We start from the raw sequence: 18,554 nt of genomic DNA, 5'->3' as shown, positions 1-18,554 counted from the left end.
TTTTAATTAACTACCATCTGCAAAAACATGGACGACCACAAGATGGTAGCAGATTTGCCCACCTATGGCCACTCTGGCAAGGTTTACTTTTGCTGCAGTAAGTGTAACTGTAGAATTATTTATTTATTTGGATTCTATTAAATTTTAGGCAAGTGGACAAAGTTGGGCAGGAGGGCCCTGGTCTCACCTTCCATTAGTTGATCAATCCATTTTTCCTTGGAGAGATTTGCAAAATCGCATAAGATGCAGAGAAACAAATGGCTCAGCATAATGCTTAAGTGTTCTCTCTCTCACATTCAAACACACACTCACATCTGATGACGTCACAGTGCATGCTTCTCTCCCCACATTCCAACATTCCAGCTGAGTTTTCTCCCACAACAACCAAGATTCCATCACCCCACCCATCCAGATTCCCAGGAGCAATTGGGGTTTTTCACCCCCCAAAAAAGATGAATAACAAAGCAGAGGATGATATGCATAAGTGGTTTATTTTATACTTTTCCCCCCATCAGAAGACTCATACATTCTGGTGAAGCACAGCGTTATATAGCCCATGGTCGCCTGCCATGTTCCTGTAAGGCACTCATTAAATAATGACAGAGAGGATTCCACTGGGGTGGCGTCTTTTGCTTTCTGTTTTATGTCTCCGAAGGCCTGGGCAGAATACCCAGCAACCCTCCAGCAGCTGTGAAGAGGTTAATAGGAGAAGAACCATCTGTAATGAGGGTGGACTGGATTCCCAGACCTTGGAGCAATTTGACCTGCAAAGGAATAGAAAGCGAAAATTCATGCATCAGGGTTTCAAAATCTCAGATGAATGTTTCTAATTTCCTATCAATGTTGGGGCACCTGAGATGGGTGGCTGCTCCTACTACAGGTAGTCCTTCACTTACAACCACAGGTGGCCTCCTACCGGAGCGGTCAGGTACTAGGCTCAGGTAGCGATTTTTTAAAAATTATTTTTATTTTATTTATTTTATTTTTATTTATTTTATTTTATTTTTATTTATTTTATTTTATTTTTTATTTATTTATTTTGTTTTGTTTTATTTTATTATTTTATTTATTTTATTTATTTATTCATTCATTCATTCATTTATTCGACTTCTATGCCGCCCAAGGACTCAGGGCAGCTTACAAAATAATAATACAATACAAAAGATACAAAGCAACAAAGAAGTTGAATCTAATATCTAAAACTAACCCCATGATAAAATTCATTTATTATAAAAAAGACATAATCACATGCATACACACCAAACACACACCATTCATACAGTTTGGCCATGAAAGTTGTACAATTCATGACCCCCAGGCCTGCCAGCAGAGCCAGGTCTTCGTGGCCTTACAGAAGGCCAGTAGGGTGGGAGCAGTAAAGACATCAGGGGGTAGTTGGTTCCATAGATCCGGGGCAGCCACAGAGAAGGCCCTCTCCCGTGGCCCTGCCAACCTACATTGCTTAGTCAACAAGACTAGTAGGACACCAACTCTGTGTGCTCTTATTGGTCTCTGGGAGGTGTGTGGCAAGAGGCGGTCCCGTAGATTTTCAGGATGCAAACACAGCTGTGTGTCCCTTACATGCGCACATGTACCCCCGTATGAAATTTGGCTGCTGCACATGCGCAGCAGGCGAAATCTTGCACAAAGGCACTCGCACAAGGAGATTTCAGTGGTTTTCACCATTTTTCTTGCTTCTGAGCATGTGCGGAAGCAAAAATATCACGAAATTTCACTCGCACCTGCGTCCTCACAAGATTTTGCTTGCTGCGCATGCGCAGAAGCCAAATCTTGCGCCGACAGGTGTGCGTGTGGCCACTGGACACGCATGCCCGAGGCAGCCTGGGAGGAAACTATAAGGGTTGAAGGTGGCTGAAGCCTGCAACTGTGAAAAAACACCCAAACAGGCAAACCGGAAATTTGGAAAAATGGACTTCCTGTTTCCCCATTGGGCTGTTTTTTTGCCCTCCGGAGAGTTCAGGGAAGTTTCCTGAATCATCCAGAGGGCAAAACAGAAAATCAGCTGGCCAGTGCGTGCGTGCATGCATGCTGGAGCTGACCTAGGGCAACTTCTCACAGAGGAATAATTGAGTCTGTCATCTGCACCTCTATAACTGTCTGATTTGGTGCTGCAACCCAACAGGACCAACACAGACTTCAGAGGAGAATCAGAACTGCAGAAAAAACAATGGCTGCCAACCTGCCTTCCATTGAGGACCTGTATACTGCACGAGTCAAAAAGGGCGGGGAAAATATTTACTGACCCCTCACATCCTGGACACAAATTGTTTCAACTCCTACCCTCAAAACGACGCTACAGAGCACTGCACACCAAGACAACTAGACACAAGAACAGTTTTTTTCCGAACGCCATCACTCTACTAAACAAATAATTCCCTCAACACTGTCAGACTTTCTACTAAATCTGCACTTCTATTTCTACTAGTTTTTCTCATCATTCCTATCACCCATTTCCTCCCATGTTGACTGTATGACTGTAACTTGTTGCTTATATCCTAAGATTTTTATTAATATTGCTTCTTCATTGCTTATTTGACCCCTATGACAATCATTAAGTGTTGTACCACATGATTCTTGACAAATGTATATTTTATTTTATGTACGCTGAGAGCATATGCACCAAGACAAATTCCTTGTGTGTCCAATCACACTTGGCCAATAAAAATTCTATTCTATTCTATTCAATATGGTTCCATGTGCCACCTATGGCTCGTGTGCCATAGATTCACCATCACAGGAGTAAACTATCAGGTTCATGCAACCCATTATTTGGAAGGACAGTGTTCTCCTAGCCCCTCTTCCTTTCTCTGCTTCTCACCTGCATCTCTGGCCCAGCCACTGCAATGTCACGGATAGTGCTGGCTCCGAGGGATTTGATCACAGCTTCAAATTTCTTGACTTCAACGGCAGCCAGAGCTTCAGCCCGGGCCACGTCCAGGTCGGCTTGCTCTTTGGAGAAGCGCAGCTCTTGTTCCCGAGCTTGTGAAAGACGCAGTAGTTCTGATTCCTGGAAAACGTTTAGAGAACGAGGGAGGGAGAGAAAAAGGTGGACACACAGGCAGAATACACACATCAGAGGGGATGAAAAGGAGCTACCAATATGACTTCTTAAATACAAAAGTTGCCCAGAAAGCAATGCACCACATTTTTTTTCTCAGCCTTCAGCAATGGTACGAATGAGAAACTTTACATATACATTGTTTGAATTGTTCTGCTCCTTTCTTTACCTCTCTTTTTATTTAAGGAAAAAGATCAAACAATGCGCTCACTCCCAACTCTAATCCAGTGAATTTCAGGAGGGCAATTTTGATATGTGTGCCCTATTCAGCTAAGTATTGCGCTACTTAACTCCGTGTTTCCCAACCTTTTTTGAGCCGCGGCACATTATTCACATTTACAAAATCCTGGGGAACATTGGGGGTGGGGCTAAAAAAAGTTTGGACAAAAAAATCCTCTCTCTTCCTCCCTTTCGCTCTATTTCTCTCTCTCTCCCTCTTTCTCTCTCTTCCTTTCTCTTTCTTTCCTTCTCTCTCTCCATCCCTCTTTGTTTCTCCCTTTTTTGCTCTCTTTCTCTCTCCCTCCTTCCCTCCCTCTATGTCTTTCCCTCACCCTCCTTCCCCCCTCTTTCTCTCTTTCTCTTGCTTTCTCTCTCTCTCTCTTGCTGTCTTTCTCTCTCCCCCCTCTCTCCCTCTCTCTTTCTCTCTCTCTCTCTTTCTTGCTATCTCTCTCTCTCTCTTTTGCTTTCTCTCTCTTTCTCTCCACCCCCCTCTCTCCCTCTCTTGCTATCTCTTTCTCTTTCTTGCTATCTCTCTCTTTCTTTCTTTCTTTCTCTCTTTCTTTCTCGAATACCACGCCGCAGCAGCGGCATTGGGCAGCAGCTGTGGGGCGGCGGCAGGGTGGTCAGCTGTGAGGCAGAGCTCCGGAACGGAGGCACCGACGGCGGCGGCTGGATGTATTGCTAGACGCCGTACATGCTGGCATTGCGCTGGGCATGGGTGTGGGGCTGGACCCTCCGTCCCGGCCCAACCAGCAGGCAAGTGCCAGCCACGCAATGCCAGCATGTACGGTGTACAGCAACATGTCCAGCCACCGCCGTCGGTGCCTCTGTCCTGGAGTTCTGGCTTGCAGCCGACCACCCTGCCGCCACCCAGTGGCTACTGCCTGGTGCCGCTGCTGCTGCCGCCCTCCCACTGCCACCGCCCACCCGCCGGGCCCCAAAGCTCACCTGCTCCCGCCACCAGGGAAGCTCCAGCCAGGCGGGGCGCTGCAGCTGCCGGGAAACTTGGAAGGCGCAAAGAAGGAAGCTCAGTTTCCGATCTCACAACTTTTTGCTCTTCGCACTCTCAGCAAAAAGTTGCGAGACCAGAAGCTGAGCTTCCTTCTTCGCGGCACACCTGACCATGTGGTTGGGAAACACTGACTTAACTGAACCTCTAGCCCAGGACTAAGTACTAAACACAGGCAAGTGGGTGGAGGGGGGCAGAGAAATAATTAGAGTAGGTTGGAAAGATGCAAAATCAGTTACTCTACTTTTCAGATATATGATGCGTGTACCTGGGCTATATCTGATTTTTCAGATACATCTCATGATGCTCAGCACTGGAGGGAAGATTAGCAGTCGCAGCCACCATCAAGAAGCTAGTTAACTTAGAAAGCTTCGTGGGAGGACTGGCAGAACTCACCGTCTCTATGGCAGTAGCTTGGGCCTTCAGCTTAGCCTGCAGAACCGCTCCTTCTCCTTCAATCCGGGCTGCCTCTGCGCGAGACTGGGCCTCTGCCTTGGCTGCTCCGGTGCTCTCCACTGCCGTGCTGGGAAAATAGGAAAGAGGAAGCAGGGAGGCCTTTAGAAGCTGCACCTCAATATTATTATTATTATTATTATTATTATTATTATTATTATTATTATTATTATTTATTAGATTTGTATGCCACCCCTCTCCGTAGACTTGGGGCGGCTTACAGCAATGATAAAAACAATATATAATGACAAATCTAATAGTTAGAATCTAAAATAACAATAATACATTTAAAAAGTCTAAAAAACAAGAAACCCCAATATATGAAAACATACATACAGTCATAATATGCAATCAAAGCTTTCCATCTCCAGATTTAAGGGAGTAGTCCAGCTCTCACGATTCTTAGCTAACGAATGCGGCCTGGAACCTCAGAGAGCAGGACTAAGTTTGGAACAAACGACCAAAGTTGGGCCTTAAAACAACATGGAGCCTGCACACTCACCTCAGTGCTTCCAGCTCCAGGAGCTCCTTCCGGGCTCGTTCTGCCTCGGCCTGATCAAGGATTTTCTGCCGTTCAAGACGACCCCGAGCCTCTTGCTCCAGCCTCTCTGCCTCATGTCTGGAGATAGAGATATGATGGCAGTGGGTCAGGGGGAAATGAACACCCGAAATGGAAATAAGCCCGTTCTGTCTGCCGGATCAATTATTAGGAATGATGACCCAATTCACGCCCTGATTCAAAAACTATCCTAGCAAAGCCTATTTTATCAAACACAGTTCTGTAATACAAGAGTTAACTCAATAGAATGTGATGCTGACTGCATTCTCTCATTGGCAATAGATAACGGGAGTTCAGGATGCTAGGCAGAAAGCCATAAACCTCTCATTCTGATATTTCTTCTTTGACCAATTACTCACTCTGTCCAAAGACATTTTTCAGCTCAAAACAAACATGGGAATCAAAAGATCCAGAGGAATAGGACAGTCTTTCAGCTCCCAGGCTCTATCTTCCACTAGAAACGTTGTTTTTCCACTTTTTCCATCAACAGTCTCTATATATACTCTCAGGGTGCGGCCAAATGTCCCATAGAGATATTCAATACCAATGACCTCTTCTATAGAGATATTCATGCCTGGATCTTATCCTCCTTATTCTGGCATCTAATAGGGGTTCCTGCTCCTCAAAGTCTCCAGCATCCTCTGACACGGGCACTACCATAACTGGGGCGTGGTACACCCTCTTGTGGTCCCTCTGACTCCTCGCCAGTCTCACTCTTAGATTCTACTGACAAGAACACTGGCCTGAAGATGCCCGTACTCCTCTGTCTCCTGATCCTCGAAATCCGTGACCAGCTGAGCCGGACGTGGACCAATCACAACAAAGCCTACCTAAGATCCATCTCTTTATTCAGAGAAAAGCTCAAAGACCTTTCTCCAGGTATAAATTGGAAGAGACTTTGTCAGGAAGGAAAGAACAGGCTGTTTCCGTTTTGAGAAAACAAGAAGCTGGAGAATATCTTGGTACTCTCAACTGCTTTGAAACTCATTGAATTTGGTATTCAACATATTTTGATGTGGAAATTTTGTTCTGGTACTCATTGTTTGTTTGGTACTCAGCATATAAGCTGAAATGTGTCAATGTTGGCTGGCTTGTGACTCACTATGTTATTCCTTGTAGAGAAAATTTGTTTGGTACTCATCAGCTCCTGAAACCATTAATGATGAGTACTGAGGTACCACTCTAAGTCATCGGTGAGAATTCGGTAGGTTCTTTGAAGATCTGAAAGCAACGGTCAGCCTCCAAAACCCAAGAAATGCATGTGATTCTTCCAAGCAGATTTCTCTGTTGTTCCTAACCTCTGGACCGAATGTTACCAAACTAGAGCAGGCTACCATACCACACAAAACACCCACTCTAGGAACTGTTAAGGAGCAGCTGCCTTCACCCTCTTTCTGTCACACATACTGTCAGAACTGTGGGGTTTCTTGTTCCTTGGGAATGTGCCCTCTCCTTCCTGGGAATCCAAACTATATCCCTTTATAGCAAGTCTTGGAAATCTGCATGGCCACAGAGAAAAGGTTTAGGAGTTTCAAAGTGTCCTTAAAGTGTCAGAGCTATAGTTGAATTAGGACAGCAAGAGCAGACACTTCAGAAGTCACGGAAATAGTGGGACTGTCACATATCTTCATATCTAACCTTTGTAAAGCCAAGGAAAGTAAAACAGTGATCAAAACAAAACAAGAACTTTTCCATATTGTGGTTTTGCTTAATTCAGAAAGAGAACGGGTTCCCTCTGTATCAACATTTCTTTTTTTCTGGCAGCTCCTAAAACCTTCAGCAATCCCTTTCATTTCCCTGGCTGGAGGTAGAAATCCATAGTCTATGCTCACAAAAAGCCTGTAGTCACTGCAGAATCAATGCAGGTTCTTCTGTTGCCTTTTTCTGCAATCTCAAGAGACCTCCCACCCTTGTTATAATCCCTTCCTTGGGGAAAACAGCCTTAATCACCAGGAGACTCTTGGGTTTTAGTCATTAAACCAGTTGGGTGGCTCTGGGTCACTCACTCTCGTTCAGCACAACTCACCTCTTTATTATTATTATTATTATTATTATTATTATTATTATTATTATTATTATTTATTAGATTTGTATGCCGCCCCTCTCCGTAGACTCGGGGGGGCTCACAACACAATAAAACAATTCATAACAAATCTAATAATTTACAAATTAAAATATTTTTAAAAACCCATTATTAAGCAGACATACATACAAACATACCATACGTAAATTGTATAGGCCCGGGGGAGATGTCTCAATTCCCCCATGCCTGATGACAAAGGTGGGTTTTGAGGAGTTTACGAAAGGCAAGGAGAGTAGGGGCAGTTCTAATCTCTGGGGGGAGCTGGTTCCAGAGAGTCGGGGCCGCCACAGAGAAGGCTCTTCCCCTGGGGCCCGCCAACCGGCATTGTTTAGTTGTTGTTGTGGGGAAAATAGGTGGAAGGAATGTTAGGTATGTTCACTGCCTTGAGTTACTGATCAAACAAATCAAACAAATAAATTTAAATTGCCAAGTGATTCTAGGGGAAATGTACACATGTTGTTAATAATAATAAGTGAATAGAGGGAACCTGGTTGTTTCCCACCCCAGATGCTCCATACCGAGCAGCGGCTTCCTGAGAGTTGGTGGTGATCTCAATGGCGAGCTGCACACTGCGCTGAAGAGCGTCCCGTGTTCGTTGGTCCACTGGCTCCACACTTTGAATGTCCACACTGCTGATGACTAGGCCATTGGGGACAAAGCGCAAGGAGTTGCGCAAGGTCCCTTGTCCATCAAACCCGAAGACAGCAGCACAGATCAGGCGATTTGAGTTCTAGGAACATTAAGTAAGAAAATTCAAGAACAGAAATATTAAATATTAACCCCTTCAAAAAGTCTGTCATCATGTTATGACCTATAAAGCCCTTCATGGCACCGGACCAGATTATCTCAGGGACCGCCTTCTGCTGCACGAATCCCAGCGACCGATTAGGTCCCACAGAGTCCCTCGCATCCCGGACATAAATTCTTTCAACTCCAACCCTCAAAACGCCGCTGCAGAGCACCGCACACCAAGACAACTAGACACAAGAACAGTTTTTTTTCAAATGCCATCACTCTGCTAAACAAATAATTCCCTCAACATTATCAAACTATACACTAAGTCTGCACTACTATTACTACTAGTTTTTTCTCATCATTCTTATCACCCATTTCCTCCCACTTAGGACTGTATGACTGTAGTTTGTAGTTTATATCCTTGAGTTTTTCTATTAATATTGATTGTTTCCTCATTGCTTATTTGACCCCTATGACAATCATTATGTGTTGTACCTCATGATTCTCGACAAATGTATATTTTCCTTTATGTACATTGAGAGAATATGCACCAATGACAAATTCCTTGTGTGTCCAATCACATTTGGCCAATAAAGAATTCTATTCTATTCTATTTATTCTACTTAGTCACACCTCTCACTTTTTCCAATCTGTGTTAATGGCTAAATAAAACCTCATGGAAGGGAGGCCATATATTTTAGCACTTGGTTTTAAAGGACAGTACAGTAATCTCTCGCTACTTCGCGGTTCATCTTTTGCGGATTCGCTATTTCACGGGTTTTCAAAGGGGGCATAAATCCATTAAAAAATTTAAGTCCATTAAAAATTCATAAAATTCTTCTACAGTACTACTGTCCTCTATTAAAGAAACTGGTAGGATATTACATGTAGTTCCAGCTGAGAAACATTATAGAATGACTGTTTAATGCAAAGGGTGGGTTTTAAAGTCCAAATACTCGTTAAATACATAAAAAATTATCTTTCCCCTACTTCACGGAAATTCATTTGTTACGGGTGGTCTTGGAACGCATCCCCTGCAAAAAACGAGGGATCAATGTATGCCAACTTTAAAAATCAATAGGGATTTACACGTAAGAGAGGTCACCAAATCCAGAGGATGTTGAGGGGTAAAGGGCAAATGAGTTTCTACTGGGACAACAGTCCTGGAGGAGAAGCTAACATTAAGCTCACCTTATGGAAATCGTCAAAGGTGACAGCTGCCACTGCTCCCCGAATGCGTGAGGCCAAGGTCTTACAGGCATCACCTATAAAATCTGGGACTGAGAAAAGGCGGGTTGCTTCAGCCGCTGAAGGAATCTCAAAGTGCCTGGTGGGAAAACAGATACATCCACAGTTACAAAGAAAACCTGAAAAGATGACAATAAAACGACATGTCCATAGAGATTCTCAGTCATTCAGGTCCCCAAGGTGCTTTTTTATTATTTATTAATTATTTATTAATTATAAATTTATTTTATTTATTTATTTATTTTGTCCAATACACAATGAAGGTAATAGAGGACACCTTCGAGGAAATAGAATTAGAGAAAGAATAGAAGAGAGAGTATAGGATAAAATAATCAATGAGAAAATAGAAGAAAGATATTGGGATAGAAGAGAAGATATATGGGATATAGGAGAGACAATAGAACAGGGGTCGGAAGGCACTCTAGTGCACTTATGCACGCCCCTTACTGACCTCTTAGGAATCTGGAGAGGTCAACCGTGGACAGTCTAAGGGTAAAATGTTGGGGGTTAGGGGATGATAGAAACATAGAAGACTGACGGCAGAAAAAGACCTCATGGTCCATCTAGTCTGCCCTTATACTATTTCCTGTATTTTATCTTACAATGGATATATGTTTATCCCAGGCATGTTTAAATTCAGCTACTGTGGATTTACCAACCACGTCTGCTGGAAGTTTGTTCCAAGGATCTACTACTCTTTCAGTAAAATAATATTTTCTCACGTTGCTTTTGATCTTTCCCCCAACTAACTTCAGATTGTGTCCCCTTGTTCTTGTGCTCACTTTCCTATTAAAAACACTTCCCTTCTGAACCTTATTTAACCCTTTAACATGTTTAAATGTTTCGATCATGTCCCCCCTTTTCCTTCTGTCCTCCAGACTATACAGATTGAGTTCATGAAGTCTTTCCTGATACGTGATACATGATACTACGGAGTCTGGTAATGAGTTCCACGCTTAACAACTCTATTACTAAAGTCGTATTTTTTACTGTCAAGTTTGGAGTGGTTAATATTAAGGTTGAATCTGTTGTGTGCTCTTGTGTTGTTGTGGTTAAAGCTGAAGTAGTCATTGACAGGCAGGACATTGCAGCACATAATCTTGTGGGCAATACTTCAATCATGTTTAAGGCATCTTAGTTCTAAGCTTTCTAGGCCCAGGATTGTAAGTCTAGTTTCATACAGTATTCTGTTATTTTGTATGCCATTCAACTCCTGAAGAATTCTGGGCGAAGATATTTCACTTCTCATCCAAGAAGCTTTTGGATGAGAAGTAAAACAAAGGAAAAACAAAGACAGTCCAGTTGCCTCCAGGAAGAAAAGCACCTTTGTGATTTACAAGCCACAGTTAAAATCAAACATCGCCTTAGTGTCATGCAACAACTCAGACAATATTTAAATGTTTTCAAAGCAGAAGTGTAAATAATTCATTAAGAAAGTCAGAATGGAGGATTAAGGCAATTAAAGCAATAATTGCCATACTTAGGATTAGATCACATTTAAAAACGAAAGGAGGTGTAAGATTTACTGGTAGTTGAAATATATTAGTTGAAATATATTTAAATAGGATAATTTAAATAGCTAGATGGCCTCTCGTGCCTTTCAATTGAAATATATACTTCTGACCCAAAGGTGTATTTTTAAAGTCATCCAAGATTTATAAATGTTGTACAGATATTGCTAGTTGAGATCAACCATTTTTATATTCCCTTGGTAGAATAGTTTGACCACTTAAGTCACTTCTTAAGGAAGAGAAACCACTGAATGCCTTAAATACGATTGCTGAATGTTTGGTTAATAAGTTAATTTTTTAGGTTAATCTTCTCTTTCTAATTGTTTTTAATATTGTACTACTAATTGGATTATATTACTGTTCTTTTTTTTTATATGCTGTGAGCCGCCCCGAGTCCTTGGAGAGGGGCGGCATACAAATCCAATTAAATAAATAAATAAATAAATATTTTTAACACTTAGTTTTGAAGGGCAGTATTTATTTATTTATTAATCAGATTTGTATGCCGCCCCCTCCGCCAAGTTTATACCAAGTTTAAAGTTGCTGTTGTTTTTAATTTCAAAGTATAAAACCACATATATTCGTCCATCTCAAGGTAAGGAATATTATGGAAAGTATAAAAACAGTTCAACGTATGGTGAACGAAACACAGATAGAAGGGAACCTAAATAAAATTTATACTGTCATCGAGCTTTGTGGACACAGTGGTTAAAATGAAGCTCTGCAGGTCACTTCTGCTGACTATCAGATGACTCTATCAACCCCACCAGGTTCAGCCTTCCATCCTTCTGAAGTGGGTAAAATGAAGACCCAGATTATTGGGGGGAAATATGCTGACTCTATAAAACCACTTAGAGAGAACTGTAAAGCACTATATTAATCTAAGTACTATTACTACTGCATTGTTGTAGACTATTATTTTGTTGATCTATATATTTTATCAGATGCCCCAATCTGTTATGACTCTTTCTGGCTTGCAAAATACAATAGTAAAAGTACTACAGAAATACCAAACCATGCAAAGTTTTGGAAATCCCATAAAAACTTTCTGGCAATAGAATTATCATGCCTGCCCCCCAGAGTGGAGGGTGCCTCATTGCTGGAGGTTTTCAAGAAAAGAGTGGACAACCATTTATTCAAGATGGTATGCGGACTTCTACCTTAGGCAGGGATTTGGACTAGAACAGAATAGATCCCAAGGGACCTTGGAGGATCTTGAAGTCCAGCCCACTGCTCAAGTAGAGAATCGATACCAGACCTGGGCAAAGTGCGGCCCGGGGGCTGGATGCGGCTCGCCCGCTGTCTGTGACCGGCCCACGGAGGTTGGAAGGAAGGAAGGAAGGAAGGAAGGAGGGAGGGAGGGGAGGGAGGGAGGGAGGGAGGGAAGGAAGGAAGGAAGGAAGGAAGGAAGGAAGGAAGGAAGGAAGGAAGGAAGAGGTGTGCAATTAATTTATAATTATAATATAATTAACTCAGTTCTACCCAATAATATACAGTATTGGGTAGAACTGAGTTAATTATATTATTCCGGCCGTCTAAAACCATCCCAATTTCTCATGCGGCTCCATGGCAAAATTAATTGCCCACCCCTGATCTATGCCATTTCAGACAAGTAACTGTCTAGACCAATGATGGTGAATCTTTTCCGGTTCATGTATCAAAAGGGTGTGTATGTGTGTGCTAGCACACATTCCCTCTTCCCTCACACATGCACATCTCCCACACTGCCCTTGCGAATGTGCACAATCCCCCCCAACGCCACATAGGTGCAGTCCTCACTGAAGCCTCTGATGGCAAAACGGAAGTTCAAATGGGCAAACCGGAAGTTCAGAAAAATGGACTTCCGGTTTGCCTGTTGTGCTGTTTTTCACACTCTGGGCTTCGGAAAGCTTCCCTGAAGTCTCCGGAGTACAAAAAACAGCACAACAGGCAAACTGGAGGTCTATTTTTCTGAATGTCAGGTGTTTTTTTGCACCCTGGGGCTTTATGGAAGCTTCCCTGAAGCCTCTGGAGGACGAAACGGCTTTCCCCAAGGCCGAAAATCAGCTGGCTAGTGTGTGCATGTACACTGGAGCTGACATAGGTCAACGCTTCCTGTGCCTTCCAATATGGTTCTGTGTGCCACCTGTGGCACAGTGCCATTGGTTCGCCATTACAGGTCTAGTCTCTTCTTAAAAACCTCCAGTGATGGAGCATTCACGATTTTTGAAGGCAAGCTGTTCCACTGGTTAATTGTCCTCACTTTTAGGAAGTTTCTCTGTTTCCAATCATTGTTTCTTGTCTTGCCCTCTGGTACTTTGGAGAATAATTTGACCCCCTCTTCTTTGTGGCAGCCCCTCAAATACTGGAATATTGCTATCATGTCACCCCTATATCTTCTTTTCTTTTTACTAGCCAAGCCCAGATCCTGCAGCTGTTCTTCTTCATATCTTTTAGTCTCCTGGCTTTTGATCATGTACAACAGGGGCCTCCAACTTTGGCAAGTTTAAGACTTGTGGACTTCAGTTCCCAGAATTCCTCAGCCAGGAATTCTGGAAGCTGAAGTCCACAAGTCTTAAACTTGCCAAGGTTGGAGACCTTTGATCTAGAAGACCTCCAGAGTTACTTCCAGCGATATGATTCTGTAATCTTTAAAAGACCAAAACATCAAGTAAGGGGTCTCATTCTAATCAAGACCTGGGCCAACTTTCAATCCATCCAGTTACCCTTCACTCACCAGTTATAGGCCAGTTGGAGTTGGAGACGGGCATGATCAGCTGTTTCAATAGTGATAATGTCAGTGCAGAAATCTGGTCCCAGGAGGAGGCACAGAGAACGGCGCATGTGGGGGCGCTTAGGTCGCCCCCCAGAGAGACTCAGGATTGTGAATTGCTCATCTGGACCCAGTAGCACCAGTTCCGGTCCAAAAACCACCCTGGAGGAAGGAGAATGTCGTATTAAATCCCAGAGGTTCAAAACAGCATTTGATACCGTTACTTAGAATTGAATTTTTTATTATTAGCATTTTTTTTAAAAAAATGAGCAACATGGTGGCCTAGTGGTGAAAACCCTCACCTCCCACCCAGAAAGTTGAGAGTTCAATCTTAGGTAGCGACAGGTGTTTCTCTCCTAAGGTGCAAATAAAAAAATATCTACTTTGAACTCCATGTGATGTCAGGAAGGGCATCTAGCCAGTAAATGCTTACTTTCACCTAGTCGCCCAAGTCTAAAGGATTACAAGTTTGTAAACAAGGGGTTTATTATTAACATTTTAAAAAATTATGTTAGCATTTTTAACATGACGGCCTAGCCTCCTTAAATTCAAGGAAATTGTTTTTTATTTTCTTCTGGGTTAGGGCCATTTCTTTTGTCTTTTCTGCATCGAAGTCCTTGAAAACACTTTGCAAATTTTAAGAATTGTACAAAACTAGCTGGGAAAGAGTAACGTAATCCATGAATTTGCTACTTGTAGAATCTTATCTAGAATCAGTTGTTCCTATTGTTCAAGTCCCACATGTAATCAATATTTTTTATTGTTTGATCACTTGCTTTCTGATATATTACGTATACCAAATGTATGTATTGCATTCATCTCTGTACTTGTGAAAAGACACCCTATTCAACCCTGTATGCAAAAAAGTAATTTTGCTTTGTCTGAATTATTTAGCAATTTGTATTTTCTGAAGAAGGGGAAACCCTTTGCAATAGTAAAAGTGCCTCTCTCAAATTCAGTGTTCATTTTCTTATCAGCTCACACCAAATTCAGGTATCCAACGATTTAACCCAGCATGAGTTTTCTCTAAGGCCAAAGTTCTTTTGCAATGCTTATTTTCATATTTCACATCTCATTTGTTCAAGAACTCCTTCTCTGTCAATATCATTTCCTTCTTAGCAATAGATTACATTTTATTTCTGATCCCCGGGGACTATTATAATGAATCCATTCTCAACAATATAATTATATTAACTTCCTAGCAGTATTAAGAGCATCTGTATTCTTTTAGAATAAGAGTGCTAATTTAGTAAAATGTGGGGAGAAGAAGGAGGGAACTAGAGATCTGAACTTCTCAGGCTGGAACAGGAGGAAATACATGAGGATGAATTTGTGAAGAGAAGATTTTATTAAAGGCATAGCAGCTCTTTATTAAACATTTAAAGGGCTCTCTTATCTTTAATTTTGCATGTTAAAGTTGCAGAACTAAGAGCACAAATTGGTGTCTTTATTGAAATATACAGCTAATAATTAAGAGGGGGGGCTTGCAGTGAAATGCAATAATGTGGCTATTAATACTGGGTGAAATTAACTGAGTTATCTGGGCTAGCCATGGTTATTGAAACGGATGTCCATGTGCCGCCTCTATGTTGGTTGAGGCAGGCAGGATTCCCTTGAGTATCATTTGTTGGGGGTCAAGGGAAAGGGAAGGTTTTGCCTTCTATTTCTGCTCAAGATCCCCATGTACAATTGGTGGACGTCTGTGTAACACAGAATGCTGGACTCGATGGGCTTTGGCCTGATTCAGCATGGCTCTTCTTGTGCTCTTGTGTTAGCCATCAAAAAATTAAATTCTGTATGTACCACTTGTAATGTAATGCTACCTTCTGCCCTTCTTCCATATATATGTATGTGTGTGTGTGTGTAATTTAATTTTGTGATGGCTAAAATTACAAGAATCTTATACTTCTCTGATATTTCTTGAATAAAAGATGGAAAATAAATGAAAAATACCATATCACAAAAGAGAAAGAAGCAATTCTAAAAGTCAATCAGGCAACCCACTTTCCCTGAAGTCTTAAGGTCTGGAATGGACATGCTTATTCGTCTTTACTGGGGGAATTCAAGGTCATTTTCTTGGGCTCTACCTTAAAATCAAAAAATGACCAGATGAGCATATTCAGAACTACAAAATTACAGGTAAGAAACTGAATCCACTTTCCAACAGTAATCAAATTATTTGTCAAGAACCATTGTAACTTGCAAACATTATTTTCTGAGCCCAATTGAGAGTGTTAACAGCATTCCCACAAGTTTGTCCAGCAGGGTAGAGAGGCGGCAACAACAACGGACCAAGAAAGCCAATTATTAATCATGCGCCATCACAAGTTTGGCTCAGAAAGATAGTCTTTGACTTATAACCACTCATTTAGTGACTGTTCAAAGTTACAATGGCACTGGGGGGAAAAAACTTTTGACCAGTTTTCACACTTATAGCATCCCCTTCGTGACATGACCGAAATTTAGAATTTGGCAACTGGCACATATTTATGACCATTGCACTCAAGTGGGGGTTGCCGCTGGCACTGCTTCCAGTGCATTGCACGTGCAGCTCGGGCGTGCACAGGTGTCCGCGCGAGATTTGCTTCTGCACATGCGCAGGAAGCAAGATCTTGCGAGGAGACATGTGTGAGTGAGATTTCAGCAGTTTTTTGCTTTTGTGCATGTGCAAAAGTAAAAAAATCTCCAAAATCTTGTGCACATGCACGTCCCCTCTCAAGGTTTTGGTTCTAGCACATGTGTAGAAGCAAAATGTCATTTGGATGCATAGGCATCCGGAGACGTGGAGATGCGCACGCAGCTCCTTTTTCACTGGTGTCAACCATACTGGTAAGAACCCGCTGTTGCACTGTTCCGGAGTCATATGATCACCATTTGTAACTTTCCCAGCTTCCTGATGGACCAAATCAAATGGGGGAAGCTAGATTCACATACGGACTACACAATTTACTTAACAACTGATCATAAAAGATCATAAAATGAGGTGTGACTCACAACTGCCTTGCTTAAAAACAGAAATTTCGGGCTCAATTGTGGTCAGTCAAGGGCTACCTGTAGATGAGTTTTCTCACCTGGATTTGGGTTTTTCTCACCTGGATTTGCGCTCCTTGTAGTCGTAAACTTGCACAGCAGCATTGTGGGGGACGCGGTAAGCCACAGCCCGTGTCTTATCACGGGGCAACACCACATCCTTGTCTGAGCTGTCTTTGGAACGATCGAGAAGAGGGTCCCTGCCGGAAGTGAGCAAGTCCTCCACGTGGCCAGGCAGGTGTTTCTCCCACAGTTCCTCATCCTGGGACAGCATGTAAGAGTGGCCAATCACAGCTCTAATCTGGAAGAGAACAAGGAATGGTAGGAAACATAAGAATACGTAACATCCCCGTACGTAAATGTAGTAGCTCAACCATTTAATTTTCCATGTTAAAGTTGCAGAACTGACAGCACAGATTGGTGTCTTTATTGAAATATACAGCTAATAATTAAGGGTGGGGGGAGAGGCCTTGCAGTGAAATGCAGTAATGTCATTATTAATACTGGGTGAAATTAACTGAGTTATCTGGGCTAGCCATGGTTATTGAAACGGATGTCCATGTGCCGCCTCTATGTTTGTTGAGGAAGGCAGGATTCCCTTGAGTATCATTTGTTGGGGGTCAGGAGAAAGGGAGGGTCTTGCCTTCTCTTTCTGCTCAAGATCCCCATGGACAATTAGTGGGCCACTGTGTGACACAGAATGCTGGACTCGATGGGCTTTGGCCTGATTCAGCATGGCTCTTCTTGTGTTCTTGTGTTAGCCATCAAAAAATTAAATTCTGTATGTATACCACTTGTAATGTAATGCTACCTTCTGGCCTTCTTCCATATATAATATATGTGTGGAATTTAATTTTGTGATGGCTAAAATTTCAAGTATCTTATACTTCCTCTTATATTTCTTGAATAAAAGGTGAAAAATAAATGAAAAATACCATATCACAAAAGAGAAAGAAGCAATTCTAAAAGTCAATCAGGCAACCCACTTTCCCTGAAATCTAAATTTACAATCATTTAAATATATTGAAATAGAAACCATGATGGCATTTTTGATGACATATTTAAATGCTTCGATCATGTCCCCCCTTTTCCTTCTGTCCTCCAGACTATACAGACTGAGTTCATTAAGTCTTTCCTGATACGTTTTATGCTTAAGACCTTCCACCATTCTTGTAGCCCGTCTTTGGACCCGTTCAATTTTGTCAATATCTTTTTGTAGGTGACGTCTCCAGAATTAAGTCAATCATATTGTCGTTAAGTGAATCTGGCTTTCCCCATTTGCTTGTTGGATGCCAGGTTATATATAGTGGTCACGAGACTTCAGAACAGTGCAACTGTCATAAATACATGCCAGTTGCCAGTGCCGGAATATGGATCATGTGACCATGATCGCAAGTCTTTTTTCCCCCAGTGCCATCGTAATTTTGAATGGTCACTAAATGAATAGCTGCAAGTCAAGGACAACCTATAGCTCACAAATTTATCTGATTTTTGGCCATGCATTTCTGAGATGGTTTTTTTGGGGGGGGGGGCGGGGGGAGAAGGGGGCATAATTTTCATTCTTTAGATCTAAAACCTCTTCCTAAATTGGCTCCTGGAGTTTTTGGAGTCTGGGGCCCAGCATGCTGTGCTGCCTCTGGTGCAACTCTCAAAGTCCTTTATGAATCTCAAAACTAGAGAACTGTGGAAATTGAACTTTATGCACCTTAAAGAGGTTGAGAAACACTAGTGTAAACAGGAAAAAAAAGGTAAATATAGGAAAGAAGTCATGCAGAAGTAACTCTAAGCTACAGAACTATTTAGGACCTCGTTGCCAGGCCCAGCCCAAGAATTATCCAGCCCAAGTTCAATTCTTTGTACCGTATTGACAGAATCC

The 18,554-nt window shown here is 42.2% G+C and overlaps 1 protein-coding gene across 2 annotated transcripts in view; it reads right to left on the bottom strand.

The window, feature by feature from the left end:
* Positions 1-472: 472 nt before the first annotated feature.
* LOC139155842 (major vault protein-like) overlaps positions 473-18,554 on the bottom strand; it is a 38,135-nt gene continuing 20,053 nt past the window's right edge. For both annotated transcript variants that reach the window (XM_070731170.1, XM_070731171.1), the window contains exons 10-17: positions 16,741-16,979; positions 13,613-13,810; positions 9,329-9,464; positions 7,921-8,132; positions 5,263-5,379; positions 4,704-4,830; positions 2,840-3,028; positions 473-764 (exon numbers count right to left, since the gene is read on the bottom strand). In XM_070731170.1, coding sequence (XP_070587271.1) covers positions 642-764; positions 2,840-3,028; positions 4,704-4,830; positions 5,263-5,379; positions 7,921-8,132; positions 9,329-9,464; positions 13,613-13,810; positions 16,741-16,979 — 1,341 coding nt within the window. In that variant the 3' untranslated portion in view covers positions 473-641. The remainder of the gene's footprint in view (positions 765-2,839; positions 3,029-4,703; positions 4,831-5,262; positions 5,380-7,920; positions 8,133-9,328; positions 9,465-13,612; positions 13,811-16,740; positions 16,980-18,554) is intronic.

This window comes from Erythrolamprus reginae, unplaced genomic scaffold, assembly GCF_031021105.1.
Source record: "Erythrolamprus reginae isolate rEryReg1 unplaced genomic scaffold, rEryReg1.hap1 H_7, whole genome shotgun sequence".
NCBI classification, from domain to species: domain Eukaryota; kingdom Metazoa; phylum Chordata; class Lepidosauria; order Squamata; family Dipsadidae; genus Erythrolamprus; species Erythrolamprus reginae.
Note: the sequence above shows the minus strand (reverse complement) of the source record. Positions and strands in the feature narration are given on the sequence as shown.